The sequence below is a fragment of the Saccopteryx bilineata genome, chromosome 2, assembly GCF_036850765.1.
Source record: "Saccopteryx bilineata isolate mSacBil1 chromosome 2, mSacBil1_pri_phased_curated, whole genome shotgun sequence".
Taxonomy (NCBI): Eukaryota; Metazoa; Chordata; class Mammalia; order Chiroptera; family Emballonuridae; genus Saccopteryx; species Saccopteryx bilineata.
Window position 1 is genome coordinate 12,478,615 of NC_089491.1, and position 19,872 is coordinate 12,498,486.

The 19,872-nt window shown below is 41.7% G+C and overlaps 2 protein-coding genes across 2 annotated transcripts; both read right to left on the reverse strand.

Annotated features, from left to right (window-relative positions):
• Positions 1-5,467: 5,467 nt before the first annotated feature.
• LOC136322739 (olfactory receptor 1Q1-like) lies at positions 5,468-6,412 on the reverse strand. The gene has a single exon (XM_066254643.1). It carries the CDS (start codon positions 6,410-6,412, stop codon positions 5,468-5,470), a length of 945 nt encoding a protein of 314 aa, XP_066110740.1.
• Positions 6,413-14,723: 8,311 nt separating this feature from the next.
• On the reverse strand, positions 14,724-15,776 carry LOC136322148 (olfactory receptor 1M1-like). The gene has a single exon (XM_066254302.1). The coding sequence runs from the start codon at positions 15,693-15,695 to the stop codon at positions 14,724-14,726; it is 972 nt and encodes a 323-aa protein (XP_066110399.1). The 5' UTR covers positions 15,696-15,776.
• Between the last annotated feature and the right edge of the window lie 4,096 nt (positions 15,777-19,872).

The following is a 19,872-nucleotide window of genomic DNA, read 5'->3' on the forward strand; positions in this document are numbered from 1 at the left end:
CCTATACATCGAAAACCCGAAGGACTCCACAAAAAGATTATTAGAAACAATAAACCAATACAGTAAGGTCGCAGGATACAAAATTAACATACAAAAGTCCATAGCCTTTCTATATGCCAACAATGAAATATTAGAAAACAAACTCAAAAAAATAATCCCCTTCACGATTGCAACAAAAAAAATAAAATACCTAGGAATAAACATAACAAAGAACGTAAAGGACCTATATAATGAAAATTACAAAGCATTGTTAAGGGAAATCGAAAAAGATACAATGAGATGGAAAAATATTCCTTGTTCTTGGATAGGAAGAATAAATATAATCAAAATGGCCATATTACCCAAAGCAATATACAAATTTAATGCAATTCCCATCAAAATCCCTATGAGATTTTTTAAAGAAATGGAACAAAAAATCATCAGATTTATATGGAACTACAAAAAACCCCGAATAGCCAAAACAATCCTAAGGAAAAAGAATGAAGCTGGGGGCATTACAATACCTGACTTTAAACTATATTATAGGGCCACAATAATTAAAACAGCATGGTATTGGTAGAAAAATAGACACTCAGACCAATGGAACAGAATAGAAAGCCCAGAAATAAAACCACATATATATGGTCAAATAATCTTTGATAAAGGGGCCAACAACACACAATGGAGAAAAGAAAGCCTCTTCAACAAATGGTGTTGGGAAAACTGGAAAGCCACATGCAAAAGAATGAAACTCGACTACAGCCTGTCCCCGTGTACTAAAATTAATTCAAAATGGATCAAAGACCTAAATATAAGACCTGAAACAATAAAGTACATAGAAGAAGACATAGGTACTAAAATCATGGACCTGGGTTTTAAAGAACATTTTATGAACTTGACTCCAATGGCAAGAGAAGTGAAGGCAAAGATAAATGAATGGGACTACATCAGAATTAAAAGTTTTTGCTCAGCAAGAGAAACTGATATCAAAATAAACAGACAACCAACTATATGGGAACTGATATTTTCAAACGACAGCTCAGATAAGGGCCTAATATCCAAAATTTACAAAGAACTCATAAAACTCAACAACAAACAAACAAGCCATCCAATAAAAAAATGGGAAGAGGACATGAACAGACACTTCTCCCAGGAAGAGATACAAATGGCCAACAGATATATGAAAAGATGCTCAGCTTCATTAGTTATTAGAGAAATGCAAATCAAAACTACAATGAGATACCACCTCACCCCTGTTAGATTAGCTATTATCAACAAGACGGGTAATAGCAAATGTTGGAGAGGCTGTGGAGAAAAAGGAACCCTCATTCACTGTTGGTGGGACTGTAAAGTAGTACAACCATTATGGAGGAAAGTATGGTGGTTCCTCAAAAAACTGCAAATAGAACTACCTTATGACCCAGCAATCCCTCTACTGGGTATATACCCCAAAACCTCAGAAACATTGATACGTGAAGACACATGCAGCCCCATGTTCATTGCAGCACTGTTCACAGTGGCCAAGACATGGAAACAACCAAAAAGCCCTTCAATAGAAGACTGGATAAAGAAGATGTGGCACATATACACTATGGAATACTACTCAGCCATAAGAAATGATGACATCAGATCATTTACAGCAAAATGGTGGGATCTTGATAACATTATAAGGAGTGAAATAAGCAAAGCAGAAAAAAACAAGAACTACATGATTCCATACATTGGTGGAACATAAAATTGAGACTAAGAGACATGGACAAGAGTGTGGTGGTTACCAAGGGCGGGGGGGGAGGGAGGACATGGGAGGGAGGGAGGGAGAGTTAGGGGGAGGGGGAGGGGCACAGAGAACTAGATAGAGGGTGACGGAGGACAATCTGACTTTGGGCGAGGGGTTTGCAACATAATTTGATGACAAAATAACCTAGACATGTTTTCTTTGAATATATGTACCCTGATTTATTAATGTCATCCCATTACCATTAATAAAAATTTATTAAAAAAAAAAAAAAAAAAAAAAAAAAAAGGAAAAGCCAACTCTCAGGACTAATACAACAGAGATCTTTGACTTTTTTTTTTTTTTACAGAGACAGAGAGAGTCAGAGAGAGGGACAGACAGACAGGAATGGAGAATCATTAGTTTTCTGTTGCGACACCTTAGTTGTTCATTGATTGCTTTCTCATATGTGCCTTGACCGTGGGCCTTCAGCAAACCGAGTAACCCCTTGCTCGAGCCAGAGACCCTGGGCTCAAGCTGGTGAGCTTTGCTTAAATCAGATGAGCCCACACTCAAGCTGGCAACCTCAGGGTCTCGAACCTGGGTCCTCCGTATCCCAGTCCAATGCTCTATCCACTGTGCCACTGCCTGGTCAGGCGATCTTTGACAATTTTGCAGCTACTCCCTGTCTCAGTTTTCCATTTGTAAAGAAGAGAGAAATGTTATCTATAATTTAGAGTTGTTGTAAGAATTTGATGAATACATATACATAAAGCACTCATGAGTGACCAGCACATAGTTAGTACCATATATGTGTATTCTATTATTATTATTACTATTATTGTTATTATTATTAATAGCATATAGGTGAAGAAATATTGGGAGAAAAGTACAAACAGCTGCTAGGTAAAAGCTTGGATATCTATATGTACCTAGAGACTGTTGATGAAATGAGAATATGGCCAGGAGTTAATCTGCCTCATTCTTTTTACTGACTAAACAGCAATTTATAGTATCTGTGTATTATATCTGTTGGGATTTCCTTTAAAGCACTGAATAAGAAACAATCCAAAACCTCAGTACCTTATAACAACAGGCATTTATTTCTTAGTCAAAAGCCTGCAGACTTAAAGAGGCAACTGTGCTTCAGATTTGGGGTCAAGTTCAGATCTGTTCTGTGTGTTTCTCATTCTGAAACCCAAGCTAAGGGGACCGACTTATATGAGATGAGCTTTTCTTCTCCTGGTGAAGGCCAGAGCCCAAGAGGGAAACCAGACAGTCTAAACCCATTCAAAGATTTTTATTGGAAGCAGTGTTTGTTATGCTTATTTATGAACTGCTGGCTAAAACAAGTTCAAAGTCAGTGGGGTAGAGAGCTATACATTGCCTGTCAGTGAAGCCATGGCAAGGACTGGAAAGGAAAGAAGAATTGTGAACAGATAACACTATCTATCCGACTATCCAACACAATGAACCAAAATTCCATTTGTATGCATAAAGATTATTTCTAAATTTTCACTGTCATGAACAATAGTGTATTTAACATAAAAATATATATATTCATATATACACTATGTATTAATTCATGGCATAAGGGGTTGGCAAAGGAGGTTTGCAGTTGTTGGTATGGAAAAAGACATGCAGGTTATGATTATTATGGTGGCTTTAACTCTGTGTTTTGTGGACTCATATCTAAATATAGATTTTTTTGATAGAATTGCCTAACTGCTCTTCAAAAATGTTGTATCAATTTACATTCCTGATTATTTCTTTTGTGTGTGTGTGTGTGTGTATGTGACAGAGACAGAGAGAGGGACAGATAGGGACAGACAGACAGGAAGGGAGAGGTATGAGAAACATCATTTCTTTGTTGCGGCTCCTTAGTCTCCTTAGATGTTCATTGATTGCTTTCTCATATGTGCCTTAATGGGGGGGGGTGCAGCAGAGTGAGTGACCCCTTGCTCAAGCCAGTGACCTTGGGCTCAAGCCAGCAACCTTAGGCTTCCAGCCAGCAACCTTTGGGCTCAAGCCAGTGACCATGGGGTCATGTCTATGATCCCACACTCAAGCCAGTGACCCCACGCTCAAGCCTAATGAGCCCGTGCTCAAGTTGGCGACCTTGGGGTTTTGAATCTGGGTCCTCTGTGTCCCAGTCCAATGCTCTATCCACTGTGCCACTGCCTGGTCAGGCCTGATTATTTCTTTACCTTAAGAAAGTTCTTTCAGTGGGGTCTGGGGGTATTCTTAAGAGGCTACAGTGCTAAGAGGTGAAGGTAATCAGTTAGTAAGGACTAGAGGGGATCAGTAATGGAACCATCATGGGAGATGGAGAAGGGAGGGGGTTAGTTAAGGAGGCAGGATGGATAAAATGGGAGGAAACTGAGGAATCCAGAAGGAAAAACTGGGTATGTAAGATACTTTCTGGCAAATGGAAAGAACCAGAGTTAACTAACCAAAAGTTGACTTGATTTCCTTGTTATTATCATAAGTGCCAGGGCCCCCTATATCTTGGAAGATTTTATTATTTTAGTATAGTCAAAGACCTAAGGAGTGTAGCCTTGCAAACCAATTTCAGTGGTATAAATTTTGACCAACACTTACGTATATGTAACAAGAAACTGTTCTTCTACATTATACCAAATCACTACAACTTTAGCTCCTTCTCAACTCAGTGCTATAACCACTCATATCTTATAACAGAAACTTTAATCAGATAAATGGACCAAACCAGCCACATTCTCACCTTCTGCCCCTTGTCCCAGGAGGTTCTGCTCACCTTTTCCTTTTGATCCTACACCTGCAAAACTGAAGAACTGACATTTTAAATGACATCATGGCTCTTGGACCTTTTCCTCATGTCCAGCATTGACTGGTCAGCAGACAGACACCCAGTAAATAGACAAATTCCATATATCAACTACAGAAAAGATTGGAAGTATGCCGAGACAAAGGAGTGGAAGTTATTTCCAAATGGTATAGCTAGTGAATTGAAGAAAATACAAGTTGGAGAGCTATGACAGTGCTTACTGGTGGAACATCTGTAACTCCTGCCCTTAGTCAATGGACATTTGTCTTGTGTGCTTTTCCCCATATTGAAACAGTTCCATCATTTCATTTATCTCAGTGGGAGACAGTACCTTCCTCTATCTTATAGGAAATAAAAGCAGCCGTGTTGCTGTCCCACTTTCCCTGTGATTATTCTAGAGTGTGAGTGAGTGACCAGACGTGGTTAGTCTCATGTACCACCTTATTTTGAATCTAGATATGTTGGTGCAAAGAGTAAGAACTGGACAGTTCTTTCTGGAGGTGGTCACACCTGGTTTCCAGGCCTCCAAGGGCTATGACCAGTGACTTGATGGTAACTATTGTTGGTGAGGATATAAGTGGCCGTGAACAGAGTTTGGTGACTCATCAGACCAATTCTGGCGTATGATTTGACCGTGGTTCTTTTTCATTTTACTAAGCTGAAACATCCACACATACTTTCAATAAACACATTTCCCTCACGAATCTATGAGAATTGGTTTCTGTTGCCTGCATCTGAGAGTTAGAACCATGCTGTTTAATGGCAGGTCCAGAAAACAACCACAGTTATTATCAAAACCACGCTAATGTTTTACACTAAATACATAGTTGTATGTGCTTTGGGTTTAAGGGATATCTCAGGAAAATATCCAATGAGAAAATCTGTAATATGTACTTAATTTAGATATGTGAGGAGCAAAACTCTTTCCCTAGAATCATAGATAAAACTTGGATCTGCATTTTTGGGTTTTATCTAAAGAAAGAAATACATGTCTTGCTCCTCCATTTCCTGAAGGCCCCCTTGACATCCCCATTTCTCAGGCTGTAAATGAAGGGGTTCAGCATGGGGGTCACCACGGTGTGCATGACTGTCAGGATGCGACCCCGGGCCACTGAATAGCTGCTGAGAGGCTGGAAGTAGAGCCACGTGAGGGTGCCGTAGAAGAGAGCCACCACAGTGAGGTGGGAGCCACAGGTGGAAAAGGCCCTCCACTTGCCCTTGGCTGAGGGGCTCCGGAGGACCACGGACGTGATGCAGGCATAGGAGGCAATGATGAAGGCCAGAGCACCATTGATGACAATGACACCTTCTGTGTGAATCATCAGGGTGTTGAGGCGGGTGCTGGAGCAGGATAGCTTCATCAGAGGGTAGAGGTCACAGAAGAAGTGAGGGATCCTGTTATCTGCACAGAAGATCAGTCGGCCCATGAGAAGGGTGTGAAGCAGGGCGTGAAGATGGGAGAGGATATGGCACAGAGCCACCATCTGCAAACACAGCATTCTGATCAGAATCACAGGGTAGCGGAAAGGGTGGCAGATGGCGATGTATCTATCATAGGCCATCAGAGCCAGGAGGAAGTTTTCCATGGCTGCAAAGCATATGAAGAAATAAGTCTGGGCTAAGCAACCCATATAGGAAATGGCCTTTGTGGAAGAGAAAATGTTCTGCAGCATCTTGGGGACTGTGGTGGAGGTGAAGCAGATGTCTACCAAGGCCAAGTTACTGAGGAAGATGTACATGGGGGTGTGGAGGTGTGGCGTACAGACAATCAGTGTGATGATGGCAAAGTTGCCAGAAATGTTGATTGCGTACATGAGTAGAAAAAGAAGGAAGAGCGGGATCTGTTCTTCTGGGTGGGTGGAAATGCCCAAGAGAACGAAATGGGACACACTGGTCTGGTTGGTATTGTCCATCTGTTGCCATAAGAACAAAAAGGCTATTACTATTTTTTATTGAGGTACAATCAACATAGAACATTATATTATTTCAGGTGTATAATATAATGATTCAATATTTGTATACATTGTGGAAATAATCACCATAAGTCTAGTTAGCATCCATATACTAGCATACATAATACAAATTTTTTTCTTATGATGAGGACTTTTAAGATCTACTCTCTTAGCAGCTTTCCAATATGCAATATAGTATTATTAACTCTAGTCACCATGCTGTACCTGACACCCCCATGACTTATTTACATATTTTATAACTGAAGTTTGTACTTTTAGACCCCCTTCACACACTTTGCCCATTTCCCTTATCCTTTGTCTCTGGAAACCACCAGTATGTTCTCTGTATCTATGAACTTTCCTCTTTAGAATCCATATATTAATAAGAACATATGGCATTTGTCTTTCTCTGCTTGACTTGTTTCACTTAGCATAATGCCTTCGAAGTCCATCCGTATTGTTGCAAATGGCAGGATTTCATTTCTTTTTAGGGCTGGACACACACTTAGGTTGTCTTAGCTATTGTAAATAATGCTGCAATGAACATGGGGTTGCACGTATCTTTTCAAATTTGCATGTTTGTTTTTTTCAAATAAATACCCACAAATAGACTTGTTGGATTATATAATAGTTTAATTTTTAATTTTTAGAGGAACCTTTATACTGTTTTCCAAAATAGATTATTTTTATAGATATAGACATTTGAGCAAGTCATTTAATTACTATCACTTTTGTGCTCCAATGTAAACTACACATGGCATTGATAAAGGAATCAAGTGCTTAATTATTTTCCAAAATAATGAGGTATAAATTTTTCCTTATCGTAGTGTCATCACTATTATCACAGCTAACATTTACAGAGCACTTACCTTGAACCAGAGACTTTACTGCATTGTCACATTTAGTTTTTATAATAACCCCTCAGAGGCCATTATTATTATTGTTGTTTTACAAGTTAAAAAATTGAGGTATAAAAGTTTAAGCTCATAAAAGGCAAAATCTGAACTTAAAGTCATGTTTATCTGGTTCCAAAGGTTATGCTAGAGACACCATATATATAACATGACTCCTCAAATTAAAACCAAGGCAGTTCATTCATGGTAATAAGACCTGTTGATGAGCTATACAACCAAGGCATCAGCTGCTAACAGGGATTTCAGAGGTTATTTGGTCCAAGAATTTCTATTTTGGGGAACGCATACCCCGGGTGGCGCCCAATGACTTCTCGAAGAGTACATAGACGTGATCTTAGGAGAATTAGTTTCCAGATTCTCAGAGTTTGTCTTTTCTAAAATCACTTTGTCTTCAAGATGTCACCTTATGCCTTATTCTGTCTCCCATTTAACAAATGAAAGACATACTTTAATCTATCCAAGTCTTACTAGATGTGTTGGCTCAGGATATCAAAACCTCGAAGGAGCCCATTGAAAGGACAATTAGAAATATTAAGAAAATGAATGACTTTAATGAACAGATAACAAATTCATTTTTAGATCAAGGGGTTTCCAGTTTTTCATTCTCAAAAAAATTGAAAGAGACCTAATTCAGTTGTTAACACATCATTAAAAATATTTTTTTGATATTATGTAACTCTAGTTACTGTCGTATTTCTTGGACAGCTTTTGGTCCTCTGGACTCTCAATAAGTCTGTTCTCTCTCAGTATTAAATCTAAACATCAGTCAACAGAAGCAGCATTGTGCAGTGGGCTAGACCTCCCCCCGCCGGCTCTTTTATTTAGCAGCCATATGACTTTAAGGAAAGTACTTACCCTCTATAAGCCTAGGTTTTCTCCTCTGTAAAATGGGGGGATTTTAATAGCACATTACTCATGACATTGTTATGAGCATTAAATGAAAGTACCTGGTTTTTGGCAGGTGTTCAGTAAATGCTGACAACATTGCCTATCAAGTTTTCAGTCTTCCCTACACAGAGTTTCCGGTTTTTCTGGGAGGACAATGTTTTGACATCCAGATCTCTCTACAGTGAAATTGCTCCACTTTGTCACTGTCATTAAAATGTGGCTCCCAGAAGTAAGCAAAGTCTATGAGTGCTCTGTCATCACAGGGTAATCACGAAGCTTTGGTCTGGTCCTAGATCAGAGCTTTCTGGGTGGAGAGTTGGCAGTCCATAAGTAAGCAGTGTCCCCGGCTATCCTAAGAATACTTAAACTTGATATGCAGGTTGTTGGGAGAAAAAAGTTGCAAATAATTAAGAACTGCCCCTGTGTAAGGTACTTCCTTTCACATGCATTGTCTCATCATTGTCTCATATAGTCCTCATGACAATCCCAAGATACTTCTAGCTGCAACAATCACTTACCCCTTTTCACGGAGGAGGAAACCAAAGAATGGGGTGTGAAGGGCTTTACTCAGCATAAGTCAGTGTTAAGTGGTCTGGCTGGACTGCACACGTACGGCTGCATACCTGGAGTGCTGTTTGTGTCTGGTTGTATTACACTACCCCTGTGCTTTCCTTAGCACCTTCTTTTTTTTTTTTTTTTTTTTTTTTTACTGAGGCAGAGATAGACAGGGACAGACAGACAGGAATGGAGAGAGATGAGAAGCATCAATCATCAGTTTTTTGTTGCGCGTTGCGACTTCTTAATTGTTCATTGACTGCTCTCTCGCACGTGCCTTGACCGGGGGCCTTCAGCAGACTGAGTAACCCCTTGCTGGAGCCAGCAACCTTGGGTCCAAGCTGGTGAGCTTTTTGCTCAAGCCAGATGAGCCCGCGCTCAAGCTGGTGACCTCGGGGTCTCGAACCTGGGTCCTTCCGCATCCCAGTCCGACGCTCCATCCACTGTGCCACCACCTGGTCAGGCCCTTAGCACCTTCTTTATGAAAATGGATTTATTCCTCACTCCTGGACTGTCTGCTTTTATAACTCAAATGAAAGGATGCCACCATTGTCCAACTTTAAGAGGGTGAACAGTTCAATTATAAAAGTGTAGACCTTCACAGCATGTCATTGAATCATCCTGAATTTATTTCAGTATGGTATGGTGACAGATGAGAACTAAAAGTTGTAACCACGCTTACTGAGCACTTAATATAAACCAGGAATTGTTCTGAGAGCTGTATACTACTCAAGTGTTTTCTACTTGGTGATCACAGCAATTCTGAGACATAGGTATTATTTTCTCAATTTGTAGATGAGGAAAATGAAGCTCAGAGGGATTCTGTAGCAGGTCTAAGTCACAGAGTTAGTAGATGGTAGAACTGGAATTTGAGTTCAGTACCATCTGACCTCAATGTCCGTGGTCTTAACCACTGGGCTCTGCCATCTCTGAAGCTTCCCCTGACCATCCCAGTTCCTACTTTCCTCTTTGTTTCTTCCTTTCCTTTGTGCTATCTTGTCCATTTTGTCAGTGAGAAATGTCTACCATAGCTTTTCTAGTTTAATTTTTATTATATATAGAATTAGAGAGTAGGTATTATTATTCCTATTCTCAGATCATTAAATTAAGGGGGATGTGTTACCTTCCCCCAGGTCACAGTGCAGATGAGTGGAGCCAGGTTGGTCACAGATTTGTCTAACTGAGAAGCATTGCTCTTTCTGTCCCACCTCACCCATTTAACACCCATGTTTCATTCTTGTCCAGTGCTTGGTTCCCCTTGCTGGTCTGTCATTGTGATTAGGTACTCCAAATCGGATCAGGTGGTACTGAGTTGATAGGTCAGGAAACGTGGGGTGTCTCTTATGAGTTCTAGGGAAGGTCTAAGAAAAGGACTTGGCTCTACCTGGGGCTATGACTGCTACCTGGGGTAATGACCATGTAGCTCCTATGACTAAGCTCCCAAGAGCCCCAGAAGTGGCTGGAGGGTGAGTTGCCTGGAACCTTGGAGTCCTCGTCTGCCTCGTAGCTGACAGATTATCCTGCTTGGCGCATAGAGCAGCATATCAGCTCCTTATGGGCAACAGAGAACAATGTGATGTGAGGCAAGGGGTGGGAAGCCGAGGAGGGGAACTATGGAACAGAATCTAGCTTTATATAAGAATGTAGGGCAAAAAGCAGCAGTGTGGTGTGTGAGAATGGGTTTTGACTCAGGAATCAGAAGTTTTGGGCTTTGGTCTTGGGTTTGCCATAAGAATTTTCTTTGAGACCTTAAAATCACTTTACTCTTGGGGGCCTCAGTTTCTTTATCTGGGGAATGGGAAGAATAGTACTTGCTTTTAATCCAGAGGCTTTGTATAAAAACAGAAGAGACTATAGACATAAAAACTCTTTAACAAGATTTACAAAGCAGTGAGAACTTGTTTGCATTAGACTTCTGTGGGAACTTAGGTTCCCTGTCACAGGTAGGTCTCCATAACTTCTGACAGTCTGATCTGATAATAGACTTGACTTTCATTCCCAAGTGACCTTTGTAAATCAGGAGGCACTTGAATAGCAGTTTAATCTCTGAGTTTCTCTGGTTGATCACAGATTTCTAGAAGTGGAAAGAAAAGTCCGGGTCATTTGTTAAGAGAGGACAAGTGGATAACCATGTCCGGGAGCTGATTTTTGGGTCATCCAATCCTGATTACCCATAATACCTCCCCAATGATTGATGCTCCCTGGAATTCTATTGGATATGTTCTCTTTGAATCGGGTTGACTGCCTTGAATGGAACACTCTTGACTATCTAAATTATTCTTTCCTTTTTTGTGGGTAAGCTTTAATAAGAGGAGATAGAGAGACCATAAACACACTCCATATCTGAGGATGGTGTGGGAAAGAGTCATCGTGAAGGGAAAGATGAGAAAAAAGTTGACTTAGGGAGTTAGAGACAAACTTCACAATATGCACAATATTGTGCCCAGGACCGAATTTGAGAAAGACAGTCTTCCCTCTGGAAATTACAAGGAGCCTGTGTAGGAGTTGTCCAAGGCACTGAGAAACTGCTATGTGGGTACACAGCCCTAAGTGCAGGACTCACCTTACTGTGGACCCCCGGCTGGACCGGAACACGCTGGGGTTGGCACACCCATCCTCACTCAGGCATGTGCCATCGTGTCTTGCTGACAGCAGCCAGAGCAGTCCACTTGAGGAAGACAGAGGAAGTTTCCCAGGACCGGAGAAAGAAAGGCATCAGCAAGGGGTCAAAGGGCAGAACAGCCAGACTCCTGGAGGTGTTTCTGCTTATCAGGGGCAGGAAAACCTATCCAAGGAAGGTGCTGGGAGGTTGGAGCATATGTATTCCTGCACAAATCCCACGGTTCCCTTAGCACAGCTTCCTGAGTGTGTCATTGGCCAAATTCGCTACCTTCTCTGGGGAGTGGGGTCCATGAGCCAGTGCTTCTATTGTTAGTATAATGACTGTGGCTTGGCAGCTAAGCCGACCCCAGGAGAGCGGCCAGAACCTGGGAGATCAGTCTGGACACAGGGTTCTCTGTTGTGTGCTCCAAAATCAGGCCCTGAGAAGAAAGCCCAGGAAAACACAGGTTATGGTCAAGGCCTGGATGGGGTGTCTTCCTGTCTGGCTCCTGGAAGATGCCACCTTCTTTTAAGTGATACACTCTTGTTTTACAAAATATTATTTTATAACATATTTTGAGAACTGGGAGTCTGTTTCTCACTCTCCCTATTCCTCTCCAGGGGTGATTCTTGTTGCTGCTTTGACGTGTGCCCATTCACATGCTTTTCTGTGCATGTCTGTGTATGTACAGTTTTGTTTCTACAGAAACGAGTCCATTTGTTCTGGAGCTTTCTGTGTTTCTTTCATGTCAGCATCAGGCCTACCTCATTATTCTAAAAGCATTGTGTAGATTATTGGCTGTGACAAACATCTCCCTGCTCATACCACTTATTTCCTTTTAGGGGGGAGCTGTTACAAAAGCAACACCACAGGGATATTCTTTCACAGGTGTCATTGTGTGCATGTAACTTTTCTAGAAATGGGAGCGCTAGGTGGAAGTATATGTGCATTTTTAATTTCATCGGTGCCGCCAGATTGTCCTGGAAAAAGTTGAAACCAATTTCTACAGCCTTCAAGGGCATATGAGAGTGCCCTTGCCCACATGACCCAACAGCACTGCTTGCAAACTTCTGTTTTCCAATTTAATGAGGGAAAAAGAAACAATACTTTAGGAGAGTTTTACTTTTCATTTTTCTAATTGCTGGGGGCAATTTTTTCAACCGTTTTAGTTTTCCTTCTTTGAATTGCCCAACTGTATCCTTGTCCACTTTTTCTATGTGTTGCAGATATTTTTTTGTTATTGTTGTTTTGTTTTTATAGGGTTATAATGTGGTAAATATTCTCTTATGTTTCCCTTCTTTTGTGTGTGTTGTGACAGAAACAGAGAGACAGAGAGAGGGACAGATAGGTATAGGCAGGAAGGGAGAGACATGAGAAGCATCAGTTCTTTGTTGCGCCTCCTTAGTTGTTCATTGATTGCTTTCTCATATGTTCCTTGACCCGGGGGGCTACAGCAGAGTGAGTGACCCCTTGCCCAAGCCAGCAACCTTGGGCTTCAAGCCAGTGATGTTTGGGCTTGAGCCAGGACCATGGGGTCATGTCTATGATCCCACGCTCAAGCCAGTGACTCCACGCTCAAACCTATGAGCCTGTGCTCAAGCCAGCGACCTCAGGGTTTTGAACCTGGGTCCTCTTTTTCCCAGTCCAACACTCTATCCACTGCGCCACCACCTAGTCAGGATACTTTCCCTTCTTGATCTGACTCATAAATCTAATTGTTCTCAGTATCCAGCTTGGGTGGACATTTTTTTCTTTTACTTATACTCTTGTTCATTCTAAGAACACAAATCATTAGTTTCCCTGGAATGTAAATTGTGACATTTCTTTTTTATTTTATTGATTTTAATTTATTGTGTTTACATAGATTCAAGTGTCCTCCAAATATATTCCCCCTACCCCATGTTCCTCTTGACATCCCCCTTCCCCCTCTTCCCCCTCTCCCCCCAATGCTTTCCTCCTTCCCTCCAGGATTTGCTTTTCTGCTCTCTATAATGCTGTGTTATGTATATATCAATATAATTTCACTAATCTCTTTCTCTTCTCTGATCCTGTCCTCTCATCCCCTTTCCCTCTGTCCGCTTTCCCTCTGGTCCCTTTGATCCAGCCTCTGCCTCTACTCTGTTCCTTAGTTCACATTGTTCATTAGATTCCTCAAATGAGTGAGTTCATATGACATTTTTCTTTTTCTGTCTGGCTTATTTCAAATGTGATATTTCTTATCGGATCTCATATCAGTCAGTGTTCAAGAGTCTGAAAAACACAAGGACCCAGACAGCACTGAAGGCACACAGCTGGCAACAGTAACAGCTTACATGTGCTGCGTGTTTACTGTGGGTCAGGCAAAGATGCTCAAATGCTTTCATGCCATTTAACCCTCACAGCAACCACGAGTAACCTCCATGTTCACTGCAACATTATTCGTGATAGTCGACCTAGGGAAACAACCAAAGTGCTGTTTATTGAGCACTTCCTGTGATCCAAGTTAGTTCACATATTATTTCTTTCTCAGAGAAATCCTATGATGTAGTTGTTTTTTCCAGTTTTACACAAAAAGAAACCAGAACTGAGACAAAGTTTCTCAAGTTAACATAATATGAAAGTGTCGGATTTTTGGTTCTGACTTGTAACTTCTGACTTCGGGTCTTGAGTTCTTGTCAGTATCACACTAACTATAATTAGAACTAGAGTATATGTGTAGAGGGGCTTAAACTAACACAGTCCAATGACTTCAATATATAAATGGGGAAACCAAGGCTCAGAGACATAAAATGATTATCTAGCGGTCACATGATTCATGATTGGCCAAGCCAGCACTAGAACCCAGAGCTGAAATTAAAGCTTCGTTCTTATTCTTCGATAGAACATTGCCTGCTTACATGTGAAGTATCAGATCATTTCCCTTGTATTTCATTCTAACAAACATAATGACTCATACATTCTCAGGCTAGAGATATTATCTTACAATATTCCATTATAACTCGAGCTAAACAAAAATTGGGACTTATATTTTCATTTTATATGTATATAAGCCCCTACCTGTGGACTTCTCTTAGTCAGCCAGTAAAAATACACAATACACAAGAACATTGTGGGAGTGGGTAGTAAACTGCTACCCACTCAAAGCATGCGCCCTTCACAAGTATGACTGGAGGTTACTGGTATCACCGGTCCCCTCCTCTGTCTCCAATATCAGTCTGCACTTTGAAATATAAACATGGGACAAAGAGAAGTCTCAGGTTCAGAGAAGCTACAGGGGTTGGGCTCTCAGGAGGGCACTTTTCAACTCTCAGCTCGGAGTCTTGGAGTCAGGACCCTAAGGTTCTGAAAAGACTGTTTTTCTTCTGAGTAGTTTTCCCAGAGCCCCTTTCATCTCCCTGTTCCTCAGGCTGTAGATGAAGGGGTTCAGCATAGGGGTGACCACTGTGTACATGACTGAGAAGACCCTGTCCTTTCCACCCGAGGGGGAGAAGGATGACGGAGGACATAAATAGACCCCGATCGCTGAACTGTAAAACAGGGAGACCACAGAGAGGTGGGAGGTGCAGCTGGAGAAAGCCCTTTGCTTACCCTGTGGGGAGTCCATTCTTAGAACAGCCAATGCAATGTAAAAGTAAGATGTGAAGATGCAGACAAAGGGTCCAACTAGCAGTGTTCCTGCCACAAGGATGAGCAGTAGGTTATTGACATAAGTACTAGAGCAGGCCAGTTTCAGGAGGGGGACCAGATCGCAGAAGAAGTGGGGGATGATATTGGGGCCACAGAAGGAAAGCCTGGTCAGCAGGAGGGTATGCACGAGGGCATGGAAGGCAGTGATCACCCATGATCCAGCCACCAACAGGGCACAGCGTTGGGAGGTCATGATCAGGGCATAATGGAGGGGCTGGCTGATGGCCACATAGCGGTCAAGTGCCATTAAAGCCAGGAGAAAGTTGTCCAGATCTGCAAATAGGCCAAAGAAATAGAGTTGTGTAAGACACTCACCATAAGAAATCAGTTTACTGCCTGAGCCAATATTGTCTAGCATCTTGGGAATTATTGTAGAGACGAAACCAATGTCAGAGACGGACAGGTTGGCCAGGAAGAAGTACATGGGGGTGTGGAGGTGCATGTCGGAGCCAATGGCCAGGATGACGAGCAGGTTGCCCAGCACCGTGACCAGGTACATGCCCAGGAAGAGCCCGAACAGGAGGGGCTGCTGCTCTGGCCGCTCGGAGAGGCCCAGGAGGAGGAACTTGTAGATTCTGGTCTGGTTTCTTCTGTCCATGTCTGGAATTCGGTATGACATCAATTTTATTAAATACAAATAGCCAAAAAGGAAAATATGGCTGTGATGAAAATTTTTGAACCCCTAAAATAATTCCATAGTTTAGACAGTTCTGTTTGGTAAATCTTGCATTTAGAACTATGCACGTTAGAAAAGGCAGTTTGGATCAGACGATTTGTAAAGTTATAGGTTGGTGTCAGCACCTGACTGGATATCCAAGACTCCTTTAAATGATCTCAGCTGTCCCCATGCCGTGTGGCAGGCACTGCAGACAATGTGCCCTGGATTGCACACATCCTATCGGTATATGTGAATAATTATAACGTCACTGAATAATTATGTAATTAAGTAAATAAGATTTTACTTAATTATAATTAGAGAAATTAATATATAAAATGATCGTATATATTTATAATTACAAATAAAATAACTATATAATTTAAAAATAACTTTTAGAAAGATAAATTTCAGAACAGCGTGTATATTTACAATTTCACTTTTGTAGCCTCAAAGCATAAGTGGTTGTCTATGAGCAAGGACGCGGAATGGCACATTCGGAACGTCGACAGCGTTTACTTCTGAGAGCTGAGTGCGGGTCAGGAGGCTGCGGGGGTGGGGGGGGGCGCCTTCCGCGCGCTCAGTTTGTTACCAGCGCGTGTTATCTTTGTAAAGAAAAGAGGCTCTTAGAAGTATGATGACTGTGGTTCACTGAATTGATCCAAGTGACCATCCAGAAGGCAATGTGGAGACCTGGGGAGTTCTGACAAGTTGGCCAGGCTGTGATCTCTGAAAGGCAGCTCTGGCATGTGAGTAGAAGAACAAAAATCGAATGCCTTTGACTGCTGTGAAGAAAAGAACAAGTGACGGAGCATGAATTTTTCATCCTAGCCCAGTCCTCTCGCTCCACCCCCACCCCCCGAAATAAAAGGCTGTCGGAAGTGCATAAAATGATGCTCCAGCTCCTCCCCGAAGGCCGGGAACTGTGCTGATCCTCCGACATCAGGTGTTCTCTACTCCCCTGGGCTCCTTGCCTAGCTGGAAGCCCTTCGTCTGGGTTGGAAAACCTAAGTTGTAGACAGTATGTTCTGACTCCTTTGCTCTCCCAGGGCTTTTGTGTATTTAGATATTAGGTTGATATATTGCCAAACCCAAATAGGTATCAAATCCTTAGTTTGACTCCAAAACTACACCTTAGTTTTGTTTCTAGCCCTGGTTCAGGGAAGAGGATGTTTTTATTTGAGACTCAGATATCTTTATTTTCCATAGCAGCCACAGTGAGAATATATCAGGCATCCCATAACTAGAAAATACTGGACATTAAGTTTATCCAATCCATATCCATTGCTCAGGTTCAATGAAAATGTCAGTAATTATAATAATAACACTGGCTGAGCCCTGGCCATGTGCTGATTTCAACTTCACTGTTATGACAGATGGTCTAACAACACTCTGGCCCAGGGTCTCAGCTGGCAGAGTGCATCACAATCACATGGGGAGCATTTCCCATGCTCCCCCTCAAAATGGAATTCCTACTGTAGCTATACACTTAAAACTACTGCATTAGACTAATTTATGTGCTTCCAAGGAGAATATTTAGGTTGCATAGAGTAAAGAAAAAAATTTAGTTTGCACTAAGAAACTTTTGATTCGCCCTTCTATATCAAACCTAGTAATATGCTTTGAATGATTCATGTAGCTTCTCTGAAGCACGGTTTCTCTCTCTGTGAAGAGGGATAACTGAGTCCATGTCATAGGCCGTGGTGAGATTCCTTGTTGCCTCACATAAGGAAAATGTCGATTCTATTTCTTATCCTGATATAATCAGCCCTTCGTGATTCTGCCTCCACCTGTCCACCCAATGACACTTCACCCTCATGCCATGTCACTCCACACCCTTGCCCGCGAATCCACTCACAGTCCTCCAACACCTCATCATGCCCAGCGTGCCTGACTTTGCTGCCTAGCTGTTCCACCTTCCTGAATGTCTCTTCCTCCTCTCCACCTGGCAAGAGCTCAGGTGTCAACACCTGGGGGTGCTGGAGTCCATTGCTCTATGCTCTGAGCTCCCACAGTCCTGCATGTGGGTCTTGGGTAGGACACTTGGCGTACTGCTTTATAATTACTTACTTATCTCCATTAGAATGCATGTCCCTCAGTGCCGGGGGCTCATTTCTGTTCATCTTGTTTCTTTTTACTGTGTACTTGGTAATCACCTACTGAAGGAATCAGTGGGTGGATGGGTAGTAAAATGACATATTAGGCTATAATGGAACTGCATGCTGTTATTGTTTAGCTACCAGCATTGCCTTTACTTATAGAGATAGTTCATAGAGCAGATGACTCTTACATGAAGGTATTAGGCAGCCTAACATATGTTCTAGTTGTACATAGAAAGTGTTCAAAATTGTGAAAATGAAAATAAAATGTATTTTGGATGTCGAATTAGCCATCAACTGTGTATTTTCACAAGACCTGAATTCCTGGTTTGTTTATATCTTACATTTGAACTAAATATTGTTTTGCTTTACTTTGAAAAGAATGCAGCCCTGGCCAGATAGTTCCGTTGGTTATGGCACTGTCCTGTTGGTTATGGCACTGTCCTGTTGGTTATGGCACTGTCCTGAAGCACAGAGGTTACCAGTTTGATCGCTGGTCAGGGCACAGACAGGAACAGATAGATCAGTGTTCCAGTATCTCTCTCTCTTTCCCTTCCTGTCCTACTAAAATCAGTAATGAATTTTAAAAAATTAAAAAAAAGAATGCACAGAAAATTAATGCTTGGAATTCAGATTTAATATGAATGTCTCTTCATGTGCCCCTTCCCCATGTGGAGGAGGGTCCCCCAATTCTCTGGCTTTTGTATTTGAAAACAGCCAACATGACCTGAGGGTTAAATTCATAATCTGGGGGAATAGATAGTCCTTTGGATCAAAGCTGCCTAGCCACCCCACACTTTAGAAACTAAAGGACATTAAGTCGTCTAATACAACTGTCTTATTTTATGAGTGAGTAAACAGATCACAAAGAGCTGCTGTCATCGGTCCATGTTCAGCACTACAACTGATACCAAAAACAGGATTCCTGCAACTATTTCCCGTGGACCATTCTGCTTCTCTTGACTGCCTGGAAAGGGGGATGTATGGCCAATGACTTACGGTCAGTCCTGGGTTGGTCCAAGAACTCCTTATTTCTTCATGTTAAGGTAGACATTCGACTATTCTGTCCTCACTTCTCACTTGCCAAGCCTGAAGAAGTCGTATTTCATGACCAAATGGAAAGACAGCATCTTCCCCTATGTTTAAGGCAGAAGGGATCCCTGGGACATGGAACCCTCATCTGCTCAAAGGAAGAAGAAATGAGAGCAGAGCATCCTACATCCTGAGTCAGCCAACCTTTCAGGATCCCAGGAAAAACAGAGTTATCCACATGTAGTTTCTGGCACAATCCCCAGAGCTCTCTGATGGAAGTTGCAGAGACACCTGGGAATACCAGTCTCAAAAGTATCCATTGTGGGAAAAGCCTTGGTTCATTGCCTAGTGCCAGTCCTCACACTCTAAATAAACTGCTCTATGACATTACAAATTTCACTTATCCTCTCTGGACTTTGGTTTTCCCAGGTAAATAAGTCAGAAAACAAAATAGTCTTTCACAATAGAAATCTTACAGCTAACATTTTTGCATTCTAGAGCATATCAACTGTTGTCTTATTGTGGTTTTAATGAACACTTCCCCAATTCATAATATCGTTGAACACATTTTCATGTGCCTATTAGTCATTCCCATACCTTCTTTATAGAAAGCGTCTGCCCATTTTTATTGGGTTGTCTTTTGATGATTTATAGAAATGTTAATTTTGATTTAATAGATATACTCTCTCACTTTCTTTTAGTTTAAGCCTTTAAAAAACCCCAAAATTTTATCAAGATATTGGACCATCTTCAATTTCCATATAACTTGCATTATTTCCTAAAAATGTTTATGCCAGGCCATTGGCTGTTGCCATAGTGGCCATGCAGGTTTTTACTGGATTCGAGCAGATGATAAAGGAACTGTGGAGCCAGAAAATGGTGGACCATTCTGTTTATTAAAGTCTTGTAATGGCGGACAAGCAAATAGGCAGGGAAGACTGCTGCCCTTTGTCCCAGGGCTCCAAGCTTCTCAGCACTCTGGACTCAGCCGGACTCATAGGCCCCCACAA

What these genes read in the sequence shown, in the direction of transcription:
- LOC136322739 (XM_066254643.1), bottom strand. Translation starts at nt 6,412, where the DNA reads ATGGACAATACCAACCAGACCAGTGTGTCCCATTTCGTTCTCTTGGGC.
- LOC136322148 (XM_066254302.1), bottom strand. Translation starts at nt 15,695, where the DNA reads ATGTCATACCGAATTCCAGACATGGACAGAAGAAACCAGACCAGAATC.